The sequence below is a fragment of the Aulostomus chinensis genome, chromosome 20 (genome assembly GCF_037954235.1).
Source record: "Aulostomus chinensis isolate RoL2024-O1b breed Wild chromosome 20, RoL_Achi_v1.0, whole genome shotgun sequence".
NCBI classification, from domain to species: Eukaryota; Metazoa; Chordata; class Actinopteri; order Syngnathiformes; family Aulostomidae; genus Aulostomus; species Aulostomus chinensis.
Window position 1 is genome coordinate 18,879,710 of NC_141339.1, and position 21,803 is coordinate 18,901,512.

The window sequence follows — 21,803 nt, forward strand, 5'->3', positions numbered from 1 at the left end:
CTCCGTAATGAAGAGATACCCAAAAGAGTGATGGAGTGAATATACAGTAAGTGCCCCTATTTGTTCCTGCTCTCTCAAAAACAGGAAATTGGTGTGTTCAGATACACCACCTGCTCCTGCAAAGCTCCAGATTACTGTGAAAGGCATTTCAATTATCTGGGTTTATTTCCACACACACACACACACACACACACACACACACACACACACATTGCGTGATACATTTGGAGTATTTAATACAGTTGCTTTAATTACTCAACCATCTGTCTTAAGGGGGCAAATGTGGGGACGTGCTCAGCAACCAAAATCTTGTTACAGGCTGGCGACCCGTCCAGGGTGAACCCCACCTCTCGCTGGAAGGCTGCTGGGATAGGCTCCAGCCCCCCTGCGACCCTCGGATGGATGGATGGATGGATGGATGGATGGATGGATGGATGGATGGATGGATGGATAGTTACACACTCGTGTGCCCTTGGTAACTGTACTTTGATGCAATTATCAGCAGAAAAGGGGTTCTTAGACAAACTGTGGTATCTGATCAGTGTACAGATTGCAGAGGAGAGGCGCCAAGTCCCGTGTTCTCAGGAGGTGATGAACAAACAGAGCTATTGTTGTTTGGTTTTTTTAAATATTCAGATAAAAATCTTAAGAGGCCTCATCTTAATTAAATGTACTTGAAGAATGTTAACTGGATGATCCATCTCTGCTGCATTAATATGTTTCCTGCCTGGAGAGAAGGTTTGGGTTCCCCGGCACCAAGTGCGAGGGGACAACAGCAGCCTTCTGCTTTGTAATAGCATGTGTGGGATATGTGTATGTATATAGTTATTTGTGTCCTCTTAGGCAAGACTTAGCATGTTTTCACGTAAGCCTTTGTTCTTGGCAAGGCAGTTTCTGTTTTTGTTTATAAATGTGTGTATGTCATTAGACCACATAGCTGCAGAGCTTATGATAATTGACGATGACTCATCAGACCTTTTCATTGTTATTTTACATGAAGAACTTGGCTAGAGGTGGAGGAAGAAAGAGGGAGGAATTAATGACGTATTTGAGAAGTTGTGTTTAAGTGTAGGGCTCACGCGTTTTGTGCCTGTGTGTGTGTGTGTGTGTGTGTGTTTGTTTGTTTATACCCAAGGGAGGCTGTTGCCTCCCACTGACCCTCAACTAAGCATCTAGAACAGCTCCTTTGTGTGAATTCATGTGAAGCAGTCGATAATGGTCTAATGAACTCATTAGCACCAAACATGTTTCAGTGAAAATGCAGTTTATTCTTAGACAGGATAAAACTAGACATTAACTAGTTATTCTTATAACAAAATGCACTGAGACATTATTATGATGTTGCTCAGTTGCTGAATTCCTGAAGTCAATCCTGAAAAATGTTCTCACCTGGTGACTAAAAGAAAAAGAAAAAGAAAATTATAAAGAAACACAAAACATGTCATCAAATAGAGTACCACAGGGATGGCACAAACCGTATGAGTTGGAGATGAGGGAATCAGACATTCTTCCAACGGTAACTTTTTCCCGGGTTGTAGGACTCATTCCTGCATCGCTCTACTTTATTATCACAGCCACTTGGATTTATGAGGATAGCACATGATGAATGTGCTCATAGTTATTGATTGTTCATCTGGTATGTAATCTTTAAACCATATTTTTATGATTGTTTTGGGTTTGTTTTTTTCAACCAGGATTTCTCTATGTACTGTTCAGGTTCACAAAAAGGTCGCCATATGAGTAAGGGAGTGCATATCCTGAGTGAAGTCTATGCAAGTACTCTTGTACTCAGAAAGTGGAAATGTGTGCAACGCAGTTGTAGAGACAAGATGAGTTCAGTAGAAGCTAAATGCTCATGGGTAGTTTCAAGTTTCGTTGAGTCGAACATTACAGGAGTGAATCCTTGAACCCATCGGGGACATTGGCGATGTGTGACAACATAAGGACGATTGCTCGAGTCATTTAAAAAGAGAGGATCTCAGTAAAAGCAGCTCTTTTTGTGCTTTGTGACCGAAGTCAACAGAGGCTTCGTAGCTGCTTATAAATCCTGCACCGCTGATGTTTTGCATTACGCACGTTTCCAGTGCGTTCCAGCCAGCCAATGGGTGATTACTGTAGTCTGCATTCTCCCCCTTTTCTGATTTTTGTGTCGTTCCCCATGTGATGTGACACAACAGCCTTCAAGCTAGCGAGCTAGTAGCAACCCACCACCGAAATGGGCAGGTTTTGATCAAGATTTGGATCGCAACACAAGGCAGGTCTGGCTGGGTTGATTTGGTCAATACTTGTGAAGATATACAACAAATGAATGTACAAATATTTCACACCATTTTTTGTTTTGTTTTGTTTTGTTTTTTAAAAGCCATCATTGCTGCATCCTGGGCTGAGGCCCTGGCCACAACGATTGGGACTGGCTAACAGAAAATGCTCTCAGACTGTGCAAGGCTAGATCGTTCCTAAAGATGCTGGAGCTTGTTGATTCAAAAAGCTAATTGTATGTTTGCACTCCAATTCAACTTGCTGTCGCGTTTGCGTGGCCCACTGTCGACATCTACTTCTATCTGACGGTCGGACAGACACACAAACCCACATGAAACTCGGCCTGGGCGATAAACCTACAGCGTTATGGACCTGTGATAGACACTCTATCAATAGCAATAATCACAATGTCTGACAAGATAGTTTCACTAAAATGAATTATGCAAACCACCATGAAAGCACAGAACAAATAAGTTTGTTAACTTGAATAAACAAACAGGCTCCTTCTCCTTCCTCGATCAGGGCGAGATACACCAGTACGTGAGCGTGATTGCGTCGTCACAGTGAAACACTGTCGCCTCTGTCAGCATCAAGATATGCTTCCAAAACTGTTGAGAAGAATGACGCTTTATGATGTGGTGGTGCTGTGGTTAGATTTTGCTTTTCCTTTAGGCACAAGAACACTTGGTCCCGCGAAGGTATGGTCTGAAATTAACACTATTGTTAACGTTTCTGCATGCAGGAGTCACGTCTACGGGTGGTTCAGTGACAGATAAACAGGAACAATGTGGAGAAAAAGTATTAGTGCAAATGGTGAGGAAGTCGCTGATTAAAAGGACAGGTCATCTTGCTGGCAGGGTAGTTTGTTTTAAAGCTGTAGTGCATTGTTAGGTCACATCAATAAACATCCCTTTCTAAATAAGTTTACACATTGCTCATTCAGCTCATCGCCACTATCTCTGCTTTTTGTACGAGCTGGTGTTCATGTGGCGACATTCTGGCACTGCTGGGAGGACCCATGGACTACTGCTGTATTGGCAGGGCTAGCTGCTTGCAGTTAGCCTGCTTAAGTACAGTATGTGGATAAATAATGAATTGTATGGTGCTTACAGACTTTCAAAATGTAAACGGAAACAGTTTTTTCACAGGGGTTCCATCACACAATTTAGCTTTTGTTTTGAACCAGTGAGAGCTCAGTAAGCCATTAGCGATTACAATTATTAACTGTCACCTTTTCAATGTTATCAGACCAAAATGACCAAACTGTGACAGTAACAGGAGTCATTCCACAGGGATTTTGTGATGCTGAACACAAGTTCATGTTTACAGCCAAAACAGTAGAGCCTGTGACATAATATTCTGCACTATAGCTTTAAGTCTGACTAATTAAGGGGCTAAATTTTTTTTGAGTTGATGTGGTCAAATTCACCATTTTCTTTTATCCTTATCTTGATAAAAAAAAAATCAGACTGGAAAAAGAGCTGAACTAAAACTCCAAGTCCCAGTCTGGCTCTAACATTAGAGCTTAAACTGATTTGCAACTGTGCAAAGTAAACCTGTTGAAAATGATGAGTGAAACCTCTCTACAAAACAGCCGTCCTTAAGAAGCTTGTTATTATTATTAGTGTTGTTGTAGAGCTTCATTTTTCATCTTGTATTAAGTGCTTCCAGTATGACCTCGGTTTCACCAACAGCTGCTGGGACGATAGTTTGTAATACGATGGAACAGTGCCAACCCTAAAGCCTCGTTTCAGGATCCTAACTTCATTAGGACAATTTTTCTGCAAAGAACATTGTTTGATTTCCTTTTTCTTATGATCCCTGCAGAGAACTTCTCCTTTCACTTGCCTGACAGCAGGCACCTGGAGGCCTGGTCCAGTTGGCTTTCATCAAACCTTTTACTGTGCAAGGTAGTCCATTACTCTCCACCCTCTATCCTGCTACTTGAAAAAGTACCTTTGAAATGATCCTTCCTTCACGGTGCAGATGTTTAATTGTCAGTTTCCTGCTGACACACGCTGAAGCACACCCTGGAGAGTAATTTACAAAGAAGGACAGAACTGTCTCCAAGCTTTCATTCAGCTTCTTCAGAATCGAGTCTCAGAGCTGCCTCTCTTTAGTGTGCTGCTGTTGGACTCGTCATGCTCAAAGCTCAGATTATTATGTGACCTTGATATCATTAGCAGCTTTTCTCTTTTACTGTAGTCACGCCTCGCTGCCGCTGATTGCGACACATCCAACAGCCGCTCCCCTTGCTCCTCCCTGTCCTCAAGCCTGGTGTAGCCTTTACTGCTTCCTCGGTTGCCACCGATACTGCGGCTGCTGTTGCTACGGTCCAGTCGGGGCCAGCTGGGGTGCTTCCGTTGCTCTGGATGCACGTTAAGCATGCTCGGCCTGCGCTCCAGGTCCAAAGATTTAGAATGACTGCTGAGCATGTGCAGAGAGGAGTTGGAACCAAAGTCAGTCCTTGCTGCTCCGGGGGACAGCCAACAGCCTGAGGTAGAGGATGGAGCTGGGGAGAGGGAGGTGGCCGAGACAGAGGAGCAATGGGATGAGGATGAAGCAGAGTTACTCCGGTGTAATCCTGGTGGTTTGGAGGCCTTGGCGACAGATGCTACAGGAACCACCAAGGACTCCATGGAGCTCAGAGGTTGTAACCTCTCACCGTCACACCTGTGTCCACTTCTCTCCTCCTCTGTAATCGCCTCCATCTCCGGTTCATCAATCACACAGTTGTTGAGTTTTATAACGGGGAGAGTGAATGCAGAGATGGAGGAGGAGACAATGGAGCGTGCATGGTGTCCACCCTTCTCCCCATCGACATCCACAGACCACTGGGGGCGAACAGAATCTGGATGAGCCAACCCAAGACCCGGGCCATAGAAGGGCCGATCCTTGTAGAGCGGCGCCAAGAGTCCCACAAAGCTACAATCCAGTTTAGCCTGCTCCTTGTGTCTGCGAAACTCTTCCTCCCCTAAGAGAACCTCCTCCTCTTCTGTAGGCCCCCCTCCACCTCCAGTGCTGCTTCCAGCCCACGAGGAGACGGCAAGGAGGGAGTTGCTGGGAACCCGAACTACGCCGGCATTCTCAGCACCGAAGGCTCGATCTTCTCTTGCATAGGCATTGTTGTGCTGAAGGTGTTGCTTCTGCTCTCTCTGTCTGAGGCGATGGATGTCGATGACTGTTGAGTACATGTCTCTCATATGGATGATCTAGAACAGAGGTGAATTACTTTATTGCAAATGGCAATAATATTCATCACTTCAGAATATTGCTCCTTTCACATATAATTGTAATTCGTGATAAATTTGCATAGGATGTTTGTGACCTTGGAGTTCATGTATGGATTACCTGGAAGGTTGAAAGAGAGGAGAGGATTAATCCGATCAAGAGAGGGGAAGGAGAGGGCGGAAGAGCAGAAGAAATGTGATCAGAGGAAAATTGCAGAGTTATGGATGGAGAAGAAATGTGATCTGCATGAAAAAACGATGAATATGGATGATTGCAGTGTGCATGCTCATTCTGTAGCAACTAGAGGAGGAAAAGGATTTTTATTTCCTTGAGCTTCAACTGTTGAAATAAATGTTTTGAATATCATTTCATTCCTGCTTGCCTGATCCTGCAGACAGACAAGCATGACTTCCATAATGGGGCTCCATCCTACCTTAGTTTCTCTGTCTCTGTTTTCATGAAGAATGGCATTCGCACAGATGAAGATGAAAATCCCGATCCCCATCGTGAAGGGCCCAAGCATCTTCATCCTCTCCGAGTGACGATGCTGTTCCAGGAACCGAGTCAGAGCGCCTCTAGCCTGCTTCGAGGGTGTACCTGCATGCAGAAACATGTAGGGGAATCGACTTCTCATCGTGCCATATGCTATTAATGAAGGTTTGTTTTCACTTCCTGAACCAGTACGACTGAACCATGCTGGTTTCTTTTCCGGGTGGCACAGTGGTTTAGTGGTCAGCACTGTTGCTTCACAGCAAGAAGGTTCCAGGTTCAAGCCCGGCTCGGACACAGGATCTTTCTGTGTGGAGTCTGCATGTTCTCCCTGTTCCTGTGTGGGTTCTCTCTGGTACTCCAGCTTCCTCCCACAGTCCAAAGACATCAAGAGGGGACGAGGCTGATTGATACTCTAAATTGACTGTAGGTGTGACTGTGAGTGTGAATGGTTGTCTGTCTCTATGTGTTGGCCCTGCAATGGACTGGCGCCTCTCGCCCAAAGGCTGTTGAGATAGGCTCCAGCCCCCCCGCGACCCTTAACAGGAGAAGCGGTAGAAAGTGGATGGTGGATGGTTTCTTTTTCTTTATGCAGTCACCAGAAATTTAGAACTGAAGAAGCTTCTTGGATGGCAGGCAAAACATCTTCACTTACACGAGGAGAGTAGAGTTGCCTAAATTGATTATTTTTGAGAACTTGTTCAGTTACCTTGTACGTGGTGATTGGTGCTGGAGTTGCCCACTTTTGCCTCTTTAGCCAGCTTGCCTCCATTTGCTTGGCCTGAGGCTGATATTTTGGCAGTGGTGGCCTTGGGTCCTCCTCCACTTGGTGTTTTGGCCGAAGCCATGGTTTCACTTTGTGGCCAGTAGCCTAGTGTTGCCATACCGATCCCTATCGCCAGGATGACCAGTCCCAAGAGGAGGAAAAAGCCAGATGCGGAGTAGAGACGGATCCTGCCACGCACCACCACAACATCAGCGCGTCGCTTCCGCTTCCTAGATGAAGAACAATGAAAAGACAACTGACACGTTTAGCATGTCCAGTATGTTTTTTTAAGGACTTAAAATAATCAGGACTAACTGAAAGACTAAAATTACCTGGGAGCAGCCTCGGATGTGGGGTTACCCAAGCCTGGAGATGTCGGCGGTATGGGCCGGTGCTGAGAACGGGCAGAGTCTTGGCGTTTTAGCTTAGCCAAGCCTGTTAGCACACCTGCTGCAGCAGTCATACTTTACCTGCAAGTCCAGACAAATAGGTTCAACATGTACATCCTGCCTGTTGTGAGAACATTCACAGATATTTAGCAAAGATATTATCAGTCCCTTTTCCAAACTTGTGAAAATAAAAGCAGCAATGGTGTATTTTTGTTACAGTGCCCTCAACCAAAAGCCAGTAGGATTTTAATATTTGATTTTGCGGTACAACTGGTGACCCGTCCAGGGTGAACCCCGCCTCACGCCCAAAAGCTGCTGGGATAGGCTCCAGCCCCCCCACGACCCTTAACAGGATAAGCGGAAGAAGATGGATGGATGGATTTTGCGGTACAGTTATTTAGCTCTATGTCTGGCTTGCTGATTTGTGAATGGGGAGATCACGGTTAAGAAAACACTGAAAATCTCCAAATGGATTATGAAAGTTCCAGTCCTGTCCTTGGTCAGGGAGATAATTTGAGAGGTGAGATTTACAGTAGGCTATTTATTCATCCCTCTAAAACCAAAAAAAAAGTTGAATGAAGCAGACAAAACGTAGGGTCAGAGTATCATCAAAGAAAATTACCGTTAGTCATAAAGTACAGTCTTTCAAAATAAAAGCCTGACACATTCCCCTTTTTAATCAAGGCTGAATTTTACCTTGCATGACATCATGACATTTACCGCACAGTGACATGTAACACTACGAACAACCACTTGGAAGAAACAAGTCGAGAAATCCTCTTCTGTGTGACAGAGAAGCCAAAGTCTCCTTGATGTTCTGAATTTAGGACGTGTTAATATGCAGACTTCCAGGGATCTCAGCTGGAAGTGTTGTGTTATGCAGGAGTATCACCTCATGTACAACAGGGAGCTTTCAAAAGCTGCAGGTAACTCATTGCAAGGGAAAATGGGTTTATCCTCCTCGGAGAGCTGCTGTTCAGAGTCAAACTGTGATCCAGATGTGGGCACACAAACACCAAATCATCGTCTGTTCACTGCTAATGTTTAATTGTTGGCCGTCAGCCTTCAGGGGAGTGTGTGCGTGTGTATTTGTGTGCGCACTGTATAGAGAGACACTTTCCCACCAGAAACAGGATAATCAGTGCAATAGAAACGGAGCGGACAATTTTAAGGTAATTTACTTGAATTTGCCATCTGCATTTTGTTTTCATTAGTTCCTGCAGTTATGACATTACACCTAACATGCTGCAATGCTCCAGTAATATTCAAATGAATCATCATCAGCTGCTCGGATGTCTATTAATAGATATTAAACGGTAGGGAGCTTAAAACAAACACGGGCTTACACTTCCGAAGCCTTCATTTGGGTTAAGATGCCTGATAAGCTGGGATCACGCTAATATTAGCGTTGTTCTTTTTAGCACTAAGAAGATTAAACACACTATATTGGATGTTAAATAATCAAGATTTTGAGGGCAATTTCAAGGGTTTTCTTCAGGTAAAATTCAGCGATTGCTCCCTAAACTGGGAGTTGGCTGCTGTGTTGCTGCCTTCTCCAGTGGTGACGTGTCCTTCAGCAAGACATTGAACCTCTTAATTGATCCAGATGTGCAGTTTGGCACTTTGTGCAGCAGCCTTCGCCATTGTGCGTGTGTGTAAATGGGCAGATGAGGCAAAATTGGCAGATGAGGCAAAATTGTAAAAAGACTGAATGCTGTTAAGGTGGAAAGGTTGGAAAGGTGCTATTCAATCACAGCTGCAGTATTTTTGAATCACCACCCAGCTTTAAGCACATTTTTGAGGAATTTGGTGTTTTTGTTGTTTTTTTTATTACAATCAGTCAACCGAGCAAGTTTTACTTACAAAGCCCAAAAATCATAAAACAAGAATTTGCCTCAAGGGGCTTTTCAGGGATGCAGCGTCCTCAGCCCCTGGATCAAGGTGAAGGAAAAACTTCTTTAAAAAAAAAAAAGAAAACCTTGAACAGGAGTCCTCACCTCCAGTATGCCATCAGTTTTTGACTTCAAAGTAGTGCATTATTAGCTCTGCCAAGGAGGTAATGTGGTCACTCTTTCTTGGGTCTGTTTGTCAGCAGGATATCTTAGAAACCAATAAGGATTTTAATTCAATTTATGCCATTAATTTTGGGGCGATTTGGATCAAATTGTAGATCCTGGATCTTGTTCTAGGTCCCTGGACTAGCTATAACTGGTGGTTTATTTCTAGACGCGCCAATTTTTTTGATCAAATTCCTTCTCACCACCTCAACTGGCTCTTTTCTCAGTCAACGCAAAGGAGCAGCAGCTCAACTCTTCAGTTTCTCACGAAGGAAACCGATTTCTGCAGCTTGTATCCGTTCTTCCGGTGATGACCCTTATTTCATGATCAGATGAGAAGAGAGAAGGGAGGAAGCCTGTCAGTCAGGGATTTCACCTGAGGGATACCTGTCAACCTCGAGGCTCATCTTCTGGGTCAAATTTGGTGAATGGAAAGAAAACATACAGATTTGGCGTTACTGTGCTCATATTCTGTATCCGCATAACATCCTTGGCAGTGATATACTCTCTCGTGCACGGAGTGCAATTGTCATTCTGATTTAGGTGCAAAATATGAATAAATATGCATTATTGTAGTATTACCATGGTGTTATTTTATTACCACAGTAGTGTTCATTACAAATGTTCAACAGCATTATATTTGTGGTTACCAGCCTGCTGTGCAAGTGTGTGTGTGTGTGTGTGTGTGTGTGTGTGTGTGTGTGTAACAGATTTAGCATGGGAACATCATACCCGTGATCTTTGTCTTCCAATGTTTTCCCTCCCTCTCTCTTTCTCTCTCTTTCTGAGTTTCCACATTGTCATTTATCTCTTTCTTCCACACGAGCGCACTATCAGTAAATCTCTTATATTCTAACCCTCCGTTCGTCTGCTAATGTATTCGGGTTGTGACCCTGAGTATCTTTTTTCTTTCGTTTACTTCCTTTTCCTCCATCCCAGCTACTTTCTCATTTATCTCCCTCTGTTTATCTCTCCCCACCCCTGCCCCCCAACCACACACTCTGCCATTTTAGATCTATTCTTAATCTGCTCCTAATCTTCGGTCACTTTTTCGTTTCTGCCTCCTTTGCTTTCCTCTCTGTTGTACATCTCAAAGCAATAATGTCTAGTTTAGGATCTAGAATCACACAGAGCTTTTAATATTCAAAGTAACCGTGAATCACACAAAAGACCAGACATTTTCTCCTCCCACTACCCTCTTTTCTCACATTTTAATGTCTTTTTCATGTCAATCATCTTATTGGCAATACTTCTGTAGGGAAGTGCTTTACCACAGATGGTGAATCACACAAATACAACCAGCCTCTTTTCTCATGTTTTCTGCTCTGTCCCTCTCTGGCTCGTTGTACTCGATTGTCTTCGCTCACTCTTGAGTGTGTGTGTGTGTGCGTGCGTGCGTGCGTGCGTGCGTGCGTGTGTGTGTTAAGCACGAACCCACACAAGAGCAGGTGGAGAGATTTCTTCCGTGTACTGAAAGATGAGAAAGGGATAGATGGGACAAGGGGAGGCCAGTGGTTCTCCACCATTTGTTATTTATTCTGGCAGTGGCTCCCTTGATCGACTATGTCTTCAGCTGCCTTCTCATTACAGCTGCATGGCTCCCTGTTCCAGCATCCTGACCATTTCCTTTTGTCTCCCTTGTCAACAAATCACATCAACAGAGGAAGGTACTTGGTCCCCATGGGGCTGTACAGTAGCACCCTTTATATTGTACCCACGTAGGAGGGGGATGGTCTGGGTACCCTACCCATTGGCTCAAGCTTCGCTATAGTCCACTTCACCAAGACTGACTCCAAAGAAGGTACTTGGTCTGCATCGAGAGCATCCTTATGCCACTCATTAAAGTGAATCATGCGCTCTGGAAACTTCTTCGGGTTCAGTCTTTATCCCGTTGAACTGGTTCCATTATGGTTTGGTCCTGTTCTATAATCAGTGACCTCCACCTGTGGAGATGCTGAAGCGCAAGAGACGTTCTTGCACAAACCTTCATTGGACACGGAAACGCCCCACAGTACTGAAGTTCGAAGTTCCCTATAAGATTCTCGGAGCATTTTTAGGGACCCAGTAGATTACAACAATGACTCCTGAGAGTGAAGTGAAGGCCCCTGTGTGGTTCTCTGGTGGTAAAATTGAAGGGCCAGTTCCCAGCTCCAAATCTAGATTCCCATCACCTTCTGGCCTCGACGGTCCTGCTAGTATAAAGGATGTCCCCTTAACTGAAGAGGAGAGGTTATTTACTGAAATAACATCATGAAACATTCATACACTCCTGTTTTTAATTGTTGTGTGTAGTGTGTGTGTGTGTGTGTATACATGGGTATATGTTTTCTTGCCCGTTGACCACTGGTGCAGATGAGCTATAATGCTAACTCTGGCACAACGATTACGTTACACGTGGCCTCTGACAAATAAGCCAATAAACAGAAACCTTCGGGGGACCAAGGTGTAATCTTCTGTTGCGGTGTTATTTAGATCTCTGCACCACTTGTCCTTTGTGCAACATTTTCTAACGTTACATAATCGTATACGGAACCGTTATCTCTTAGATTGCTTGATAACCCTGAGGGAACATAAAAGGAAAGAACGTCCCCATTTGTTTACCTGCTGGTCACATTGCAACATTCTAGAGTTGAAGAAGAGTGTGCTGATGACTTTTTAGCCCTGTACATATTGTAGAAACCTAGAAGGAGCATCCTATATACGCCCCCAGAAGACTGGAAATGTTCCTTCATATCTAACAAATATTGTCCGCCACTTAAGAGGATGAAATCATTACACCAGAAGGTTTTGGAACATCAAAGTTGCTGAGAATGTTCTGCAGAGAAGGAGATGCGAGGCATACGCTTATCCAATTTGAGGAAAAGAGACTGGGATTAGCAGACTAAGAGGAAAGATGGGAATACTGGAGAGGGTAGGATGATAAAGACCAGAGGACAAAGAGGAGCTCTTATTTGTATGAGTGCACGTACCAAAGGGCAACACTGAGTCACAGCAGCAAAGTGAACATTTCATCATTTACAGAAAGTGTTTTTGAAGCTTGATTTTGAGGAGAAAATGTGATGGGGGTTGAAGAGAGGCCAGAAAGGTCTGATAATCAAGGAGAGGAGAGCAAAGTGCTGCTGCTGTCTCCACTGGTGACTGAAAGATGCAGTAAAAACAAGCATCTTTAGTTTTAACAAGGATAGAATTGGAGGGGGGGGGGGGGGGGGAATGCTGAGGTAACACACCAGCAGCTTAATGAGAAACCACTCAGCCTCTGATACCGCAAGGCTGTCTGCTGGACCATGTGGGATGACAAGATAATACTAACAAGGTTCCACACCTCATATCCTGTCGGCTCCGGCTGTCAAAGCAGTCTAGAAATAAAAGGTTGCATACATATTTGTTAGGCAGTTTTCTACATCCATAGTTTTCATGCGCAGCATAGATGAAAATGAATCATTTCATGTCTCCGATCATGAAAAATCTATTAATAATGCGACATCCACTCCACTGCTTTAATAAGCACTTTTCTAAATGAGTGTTCAGTGAATTATGAATTTGCGTCTGTGTGATCGCATGTTGTCCAAACTGATTTTTCACTCTCCATTTGCTTCCTCGTAGCAACACGTTTAAGCTATTAAAACTATTTAATATACATCAACCCTCAGGGCATAAATTCATCCATTTATAAACAGTCCGTCTACTCAGAGGGAAAAAAAAAAACATTCTCAGTACATCTGTTGGAGCGGAGCAGCTTCCTCTACGAGTGAGGAGACTCCGTTTGTAGCACGATAAGTTACCTAATCTATAGGAGATGTCATGTGATGTTATTGTCCCTATAGCAACTACATGCCCTGCTGTGAGGTGACACGTTTCTATGGCGACTAGCAGCTGTGTTCACAGGAATGACAGGTATGTCATTAACATTCCATCCTAGCAACAAAAGAGGGAAAATCCCCATGAATAAAAACATTTTTTTTTTTCGATGCACTGATACTGAGCTTATAGAAACCTTTATGTTGCAGGGTATCTGAAGGATGTATTTGACTCCTAGGTGTGATTTAGTTAAGAATGCTTGCTTAGAATGGAGGAAGATGGAGGAGGACTGCAGGGTAATACGCCAGGGATGAACAGAACATGAAAGCAACACTGACTTTGATGTGAAAGATGCTTGCAAGGAAAAAAAGATTTTTAAAAAAGAAGAAGCATTATTTACAAATTGGCATGTGCTTTTCGTGTTAATGGGGTCTCCTTAATGAGCTCAAGCTCACACGAGAGAGAGAGAGAGAGAGAGAAAGAGAGAAGCCGTGTTTGGATGGATGGGGAGGAAGAGAAAGCCGCAGGGATGAATACAGATGTGTTGGAGAACCAGAGGGGGAACACATGGAGGACTTGCTTTGATACGTGAAAGAAACTCCAGCCACTATAGAAGCATGTTGAGGGAAATTTCCCCATCCTGGAGTCATTTCAGCAAAGCGTGGACACCGATGGAGGAAGATAATATCTCATAATCGTCAGAGTGGGTCATGTGTTTCTCTTTCAGTGTCATTAACTGCTTTCGAGGTGAATTGAGGCTGAATAACTGAAATAACTGTTCAGATCAAAAAGTTCCAGAGGCCTTTTTGTTTTTTAACCCTCCTTGACCTGGCTTTAGATGGAGACACAAATAAAGCCCCCCTGCTGGTGCTGTTAAGGTCAACTGCCATAATACGGTGGAGTTGGGAGTCAAACCTGGCAGAATGGCAGCACGACAAAGCAGTTTACTAGCTCTTCTGTCTGTTTCTGCTCTCCCATCAAGGCTGTGGGGCTGTGAGCATCATCCTGACACTGCTTTCTACTTGAAATAGTGCAATAAAGAGACAGCTGATGATTTACTACCCTGGTTAAAATTAACTAGGCAGCCGTCAAGTACCATACAAACGGTTGCAATATGGTGAAAAACAGGGTAATTGTTTTTGATAAATGGATTTGTTTTCTTGCTGTTCCAGTAAAATAGTACATTCAGTGGCCAGCTGTCGTAATTCTGCTTATTAATACAATACAGTAAATCTGATGTGATTGTTTTTGTCTGATTTAGAGGGTCACACGGCTGTTTTGTAAGGTGTTTTTCTTTCAGACAAACTATAATTAATATAAACAGTGTAATTAAGTAATTAAGGAAGAATATGACAGTGAAATGTTCTGTCTCTTGTGAGGGATTAACCAGGGGAACGTGAAGTGAAACCAACCGCTGCCTTAAAGCGAGGATGACGGCCTATTCTGATCTGTTCACATGAGTTTTGGCAGAGTACTGCACTCTTGTAACATAAGTAGAAGTGAAACAACAGATTTTAACTGAAGAAGAAACTGCTAACTGAACTGTAAAACCAGTGAAAACAGGACTAACATTCAGTAAGTTTAACAATATGTACTTGTTGTATTGTTTGTCTGAAAAGGGGGGGGGGGGGGGGGGGAGCACGTGTCCCCGAGAAGAAGACTGTAACACCAGGAACACGTGTTTGCAATGTAATGATGGTGTTACTTGACCTATAAATGTCTCCAGTGAGGGATTATCCAAAGGTGTTATTTTTGGACAGTTGGATGATCGAGGGGAACGTGAAGTCAAACCAACCGCTGCCTTAAAGGAAGAAAGTCTACGACAATGTTGAGCGCTTTGTTTCAAATAGTAACAAATCCTCGTCGGACGATCTGTCTTTGCCATGTACAACATGACATGAAGGCGAGACAGACAGAGAGAGCGAGAGAGATGAGATGACGTGATAGAAAGCAGCAGGACAAGATCTGTGTTTGTTATAGCCGGCATCTCAGTAATCGACTTTGTTGATCCCTGAAGTGGAAATCTTTGTTTGCTTCTCTAGAAAGGTCAGTGTCAGCTTCCCACAGCTGCACGATCAGACCAGACAATCTTCATCGCCCTGCTGTCCCCAAGAACCCTCAGCTGCCTGCAGGAACCCTCCTACTATTTCAAGCTGCATGATTTTGAAACATCATACTTCTAATTTTCACTGAGAAAACATTTAACTTATGTCATGTTTTTGGTTTCAAGCAGAGATCTTTTCTGAAAGTGATAGTTCACCATCACCACTTACTCACCCTCGTGCTGATGGAAGTTTATATTTAGTCCACAAAACATTTCTGGACTTTCACAGGAAAGGGTGTTGCATTAATCTTCAAATGAATGTATGAATGGTGACAAATTTAAATAAAATACATAATAAAACCATAAAATACCTCCACAGCGCTCCTCCAAAGTACTCCGTGTTCTGAAGCTTTGGCATACCAGGTTTTTCTGGAAAACGTCACTGATAATGCGTTTTTACTGTTTTTGCCCAAAACACGTCGAGGCCTCGGGACGCTTGGATCACTACAGACGAGCAGCACGGAGGCATTCGATGGTTTTATCATTTGAATTTTTTTGTAGTTGAAAGTTGCTCGCCATTCATCCCGTGAAACAACGGCAATATTTCCGTGGGAAAAAAGAAAAGAAAACCTGCAATCGTCTTTCCATCGGCATCAGGGGGAGTAGATTATGACAGAATTTTCATTTTTGGGTGAGCTGTCTAAGTCTGCAGGAGATAAAAATGGTATTTGACACACAAGTAGGCTTTCACAAATATTGCACCTTCCTGCAATTTGAAAATTGGAGCAGGTGAGGTTGCAATTTCCCTTATTATTTTGATTCATTTTGCAGGGCGAATGTGACTGCATGGTGTTAAACTCTGTTAAACCTCTCGTATGTCTTGTTTGAAGCTTTGGGGTCCCTGTAGTTTGATATGTCCCACTCTGTTTGCTGTTGTCCTCGTCCCCAGTATCACTATTATTACCCAGGGAAAGGTGAGGACCATTGTCCTCCCTCCACAGGCGATCCTGCCCCATCGTGAGATTTGTTGCTCTTATATACGTCGTTAAACTGAATAAAACAAGCGCTTTTTCTACTGCAGAAATGTCTTAAATGGACACATGCAGTACGCTGAGTTTCCTGGCTGATTGGACCTGTGGCTGGAGGTGGGCGAAGCAAGGGTGGATGTTAAATGAGGTCACCAAATTGGGTGTACTAGCTGGAATGGATGTGCTTCAAATACCCTGAGGAATGAAACACGCCAGCCATGTGCTGTAAACACAGCATCCACTGTTAAACTGGGGACCTGCTTCTGTCTGACACTCCGCTGTCTCTACACTGTATTACAGCTATTAAATTAAGTGCTGCAATAAAACATACTTCACAATCAGTGGGTTTACAAGCTGTAGTTATAACGACAGAGGACCAATTAAATAGATGGACGACTGCTGTTTAATTGGACTACAGTAATTGTTCCAGTATACAGGAACTGGAAAAGATTTATTCACAGTATTGATCAGTTGAAGTGTGTCTCACTCTGGATTGGTAGGTGGTGGTGCTCCATTACAATTAGTTGAAATCCCACTTTCTGGTGGTTCACCTGTGGTATCACATTGAAAGCTAGCAAGCAAAGTAAAATACACTAAAATGAATGTCACTGAAGACGCGCAGCGTTCCGTCCTTCAAGTGCAACTGAGCAGCAGCAAATAGAGGAAGAACTGAGCCGCCTCTGTACTCGGAGAGGTTGGGTATCGAACCCGGTGCTTTTGAAGTCGGTATAACTGACTGTTGTGCTTATTGGTTGGTGACAAATTTTGCCACCTCAAAGCGCATCTGGGTGCCAGAAAACAATAGACAAGACCATGCGATGTCATTCCTGTGTACAAAGCTAACACTCTCTTATCCAGAATGCAGAGTTGACGTGACAGCACGTCTGACCTGAGGAACCACCTGCACAAACACAAAATATCTCTGGAGGTTTCAGGGTCCTGAGACTCAACGTCTGTCTGTTTAGTCCAAAAATGACAGAATCAAACAAATCGAGACTCGTAAGATCAGACAATCTGACATCAACACCAGTTAAACAGAGGCCTGTGTTTGCTCTTCCTCAATTAACAAACTTCTAATTGCCTTCTTCCAAACAAATTAAATGTCAATTTTATTTCCTTCTCTCTGGAGGAAATGATCCATGAGCACCCGAGACCCCGAGCATCCTCAGGAGGAGGCTCCGTCAGACTCACGGTCAAGGCTGAGTCATTCGTCAGGAGAATAAGTCACATTGTGTATTGACCTTTTAGCTGTGCATTGTCTGATGCAGTCCATGAAGTGTGGAATCCTACAACCTCTTCTTCAACCTCTTTTTTCACTTTTGTGTTTTTTTCTCTCAATTTTTTTTTTGGAGTAATGTCTCGCATCCTTTCACACTGAATCAATATCCATGCCTCATGAGATGAATTCAGCTTTGCTCAACTGAGTTAAGTTTTGAATTGAATCGTGTGTGTGTGTGTGTATGTGTGTGTGTGTGTCGGAGTGAGACCCCTGTTGATGCCGGCCAAATCACTCACCCCTCTCCTCCCCACACTCCCGACTGTGTCAATCACCCACACTTGTATCGAGACACAACCTGTCCCCAACTGGCCTGCAGCTCAAGGTCCTCCACCAAGAACACTTGGGAGTCTGTGCTATAATTTTGAGGACCCGAAACTTTGTATTGATTGCACTATTTACTTTTTCAATAAGCTAGCAGCTCTGGTTTCATTATGCCTTTTATAAATCGATGTTAGATTTTTAAGGATCATTTTGTAGGGTCATACAGATGTGACACACAACTATTCGAAGTTGGGCTGTAGATTGCTGTAAATTGTTGGCCAGCACCGTCAGTCTTTTATTCAAAAATATAATTGCTCCTGATGAGGAAACGACTTTGATGGCCTGCAATTGTTCAATCACACTTAAGAAAGAGGAAATAATTGTCCCGTATCACATGAGTAAAGTCCGCTGAGATCATGGGGAAAGTGCTGGAGAGCAGACAGTGTGGAGTCTGCACAGTCGTGTCACACAGTAAATATTCACCCTGCTTGTCTGGAAAATGTGGGGCTGAATACCGCCATGTAGATACAGCTTTTATTTCCTTCATCAATCATGGCTGAAATAAGCATGTTGCTGCCGTTGTACTCGTGGAAGTCCCAGATACATCGTAAAAACTAAACCCAGTCTGAGACACACGCAGCTTTGATTCTCGCAGCAGTTTCCTGGAGCTGTGCCTGAGTGTGTACTGCCTCCATCTTTATCAACACTGAATGGATGAAAATTATATTGAAGTAACCACATTATGGTATTAAATAGAACTTTATATTAATTAATACTTTGTCACTGCTCTGTGCAAGATAAATCAGTAGCAAACTTTAAAATGCTTGATTTCTGCATGGAGTTTGGTACAAGAATACCGTTTAAGAGTTCCGTATTCATCACTCGTGACCCAGCTCTCTTTCCTCATCTGCATCCTCTTTGATTCCATAAATAATGTCTGTAGGTGTCGTCACCATGACGATCAGATGGCCAGTTTCTCCATCAGTAGTGGCGTAAACAATAACACAAATGCATTCAGCAAAAACTGTAGTTTGATTAACAAACTAAAACCATGGTGAAAACAAAACATACCATCCATCCATTTTCTTCTGCTTATCCTGTTAAGGGTGGTGGGGGGCTAGAGCCTATCCCAGCAGCTTTCGGGCAAGAGGCAGGGTTCACCCGGGATGGGTCAGTCCACCGCAAGGCCAACACATAGAGACAGACAACCATTCACCCTTACAGCCACGCCTACTAATTTAGAGTATTCAGTTAAACCTATTTGCATGTCTTTGGACTGTGGGAGGAAGCCGGAGTACCATAGAGAACCCACGCAGACACAGGGAGAACATGGAGACTCCACACAGAAATATGCTCGAACCGGGAACCTTATTGCTGTGAGGTGACAGTGCTAACCACTGCACCAAAGTGCCGCCTCGAAAACAAAACGTGCAAAGTTTAAAAAAAGCAAACTGAAATTCTAAGGTTTACCTATTCTGGACTACTGTAGATACGACATGGCGCGCTCTGCAGAAGGTGACATGTTCCCTTTGTAGATATAAAGAGATCACTGGATGCAAACAAAAAGACAGTTCTTATATTTGAGTCATTAGATGAGATTATATTTACGAATATGACGTTCAATTCTGCCAAAAATGTACCTCTAAAATCTTCACAATGCACCTTTAAATCAGATGAGCCACATGATTCCCCTCAGGTGGGGTTGTGAAGAATGATTTTTACCATCAGGTGGTTTTCTGAGGTTTTTCTATGGGGGGATGTTAGGGTGAGGGTGTGAAGGAAGAGCTGGCGTGCTAGTGGGGGTATTTAAACAGGATTAGTATTATATCTGTGAAGGCGGATTAGCTCACATGTCGCTTCTAAATGACTCTTCAATTAAACTCTTCCGCCCGTTGTCGGCGAAAGATGTCTTTGTTGAGCTCTTTTTTTAAACGGCTCTCAAGGTGAGTGCTGCTCTTCTCACGGTTCACAGAGGAAGAGCGCGCGTCTCGAAGCCCGTCACCTCTCCAGTTTATTGTTATTCACTTACATGTTCGACCTTCAGGCGATGTACAGCACATGCAGTTTCTGACACTGAAAAGCTGTTCTCACTATCATCTACTGAAGGAGGCAGCTATATTTTAACCATTATAACTGGAGGTGCTTTGCAAATGATCACTGACCCTTTATTGATGACCTCTGACCCCAACCGTGGAAGCATACCATCTCTGGCATGAAGAAACTAAATCTCGATCGATAAACTGACTCCTTTCTAAATCAGTCCATGAATGCATCATAATATAAGACACGTTGGACTCTTTCAGTCATGAGTCCAATAAAAGGACGAATTACAGTGAAAGGTCAATAAATAATGAACAGGCTTTAGATTATTAGTCCATCAGGAGCTGATGGCTCTTTTTTAAAACTTCCTTGTTCATCTAATATTAAACAAAACGTCATCAAATATAGATGGAAATAAAAAAAGATGAACTGCAGAGCTGTCGGTTCCATGATGAGTGTTCACAGTTGCGGAGGACAATCACAAGTCAGTCCTTACCTTGACAAAAGCCCAGTTTCTCTGTCAGTGTGCCATTAGTCATAGAGGGGGATTAGAGCGTCACCCGGGGGAAAGTAAAAAGCCATCTTCCTCTTTTGAAGGCTACTTCCACTGAGAAGCCATGCCAGAGAAAATCAAGATGACAGGAGACAGTCCAGCTCCCCCCCACCCCCCCCTTGTAGGAAGTCTTTACTCCATCCAAGTTTTTAATATCAAGGACGTACTGTCACCGTCTGATTAGCTCTGTTAGTTTTCTATTTTACGACTTTACTCAGCTGCAGACGTGCAGCGCTCAATGCGCTCTCAAAACAAAAGAAACAATCTTCAAACGCACTCCAGCTGATAAAAGTCTTTTAATTCCCCTCCGTGGGTAAAGAAACATTTAGAAAGACAGTGATATTCCTTAACTGGTGGAAGAAAAATACAGCGAAACCTCGCCGACGTGCTGTCCTTCTTGGCTGCTTTCTAATGCGTAAAACTCCCGTTTTTCGCGTCCAAAAAAAAAATTGGCTGTGAAATGGGAGCCAGAAAATTTGAGAGCGGAGAATGTCAGTGGCAAGCTGTTGCGTTTAAAGAATATTGGAAAGACGCGTGTTTTTATTCCTCTGAGCTGGAGAAAGACGGAAAGCGGAAGCGTAATCTAGTTCTTCCAAAGCGCGTCTGTGCTTGTGGGAATGTGAGAGGTTTTCACAGAGGGAGGGGGATGGGGGTGAGAGAGAAAAAGAGAGATGGGGGGGGGGGGGTTACTGTGCGCTGCGTGTGTGTGTGTGTACGTGTGTTTATGGAGGGAAACAAGGCGCTGTGCCACGGTATGCCCGCATGTGCAGAGCGCAGATGATGATGATGATGATGATGAAGGGGGTGACTGGATTGGATGAAGATCGAGAGAGAGGCGGTGAACGCTGGGAATGTTGGGAAATGAAGCCACTTACATTTAAATTATGAACCTCGCAGATGATTCAAAGAAGTTATGGATGTTCACAGCAACAGAAACAAAGAGTGTGTTGAGTGTGTGAGAATGTACAACGAGTGCGTCCAATCACGGGAGGTCATCTGGGGTCAGAAACATTAAACGACATGGACAATTAGATTGGAATACAGTGCTGATCCAGAGTCCATCCCATAGCTCGCACTGGACCGTAGAACTCAAATAAATGTCTCTGGAATACATTGGAGTTGAATGCATGTGTGTGTGTTTTCTGCTCTCTGTAGCTGATGAGTAGATGTCTACAGCCTCATGATGGAAGCTTAAACATGTTGTCATCAATATTCAAGGAGAAGATTAAGCCCTGTGGCGACGCGTCTGCATCAGGGACGTCCTCTGGGGAGGCTCTGTGTGTTTGCTGTACCACTCCAGCTTCCTGTTCACACTGTGACACCTACCTCTTGATTGTGAAGGTTTTCTGTGCGCACGTGTACACACACACACACACACACACACACACACACACACACACACACACACACACACATACACATGCACACACAAAAAGAAAAAGAAACATTGCAGATGCTGGCATGTGTGTCATTTCCTGTGTTTATATGCTGGAAGTGATAGAGTGAGCTGCAGAGAATGAAGGAAAGACATTTGGCCAGCTTCATTTAGAGTGTGTGTGCGCGTGTGTATGTGTGTGTGTAAGAGACCATTATTTGTTCAGATGGCTGA

General features: G+C 43.7%; 1 protein-coding gene across 2 annotated transcripts; it reads right to left on the reverse strand.

Annotated features, from left to right (window-relative positions):
* Nucleotides 1-1,137: 1,137 nt before the first annotated feature.
* Nucleotides 1,138-20,800, reverse strand: tmem200a (transmembrane protein 200A). Of its 2 annotated transcripts, XM_086189365.1 has the most exons (6): nucleotides 20,138-20,800; nucleotides 19,072-19,150; nucleotides 7,078-7,215; nucleotides 6,689-6,975; nucleotides 5,924-6,087; nucleotides 1,138-5,471 (listed from the first exon to the last, which is right to left on the reverse strand). In XM_086189365.1, the coding sequence occupies exons 3-6, from the start codon at nucleotides 7,206-7,208 to the stop codon at nucleotides 4,347-4,349; spliced, it is 1,707 nt and encodes a 568-aa protein (XP_086045491.1). In that variant the 5' UTR covers nucleotides 7,209-7,215; nucleotides 19,072-19,150; nucleotides 20,138-20,800; the 3' UTR covers nucleotides 1,138-4,346. The 2 variants fall into 2 exon arrangements, with proteins under 2 accessions (XP_086045491.1, XP_086045490.1); XM_086189364.1 differs by lacking the exon at nucleotides 19,072-19,150.
* Between the last annotated feature and the right edge of the window lie 1,003 nt (nucleotides 20,801-21,803).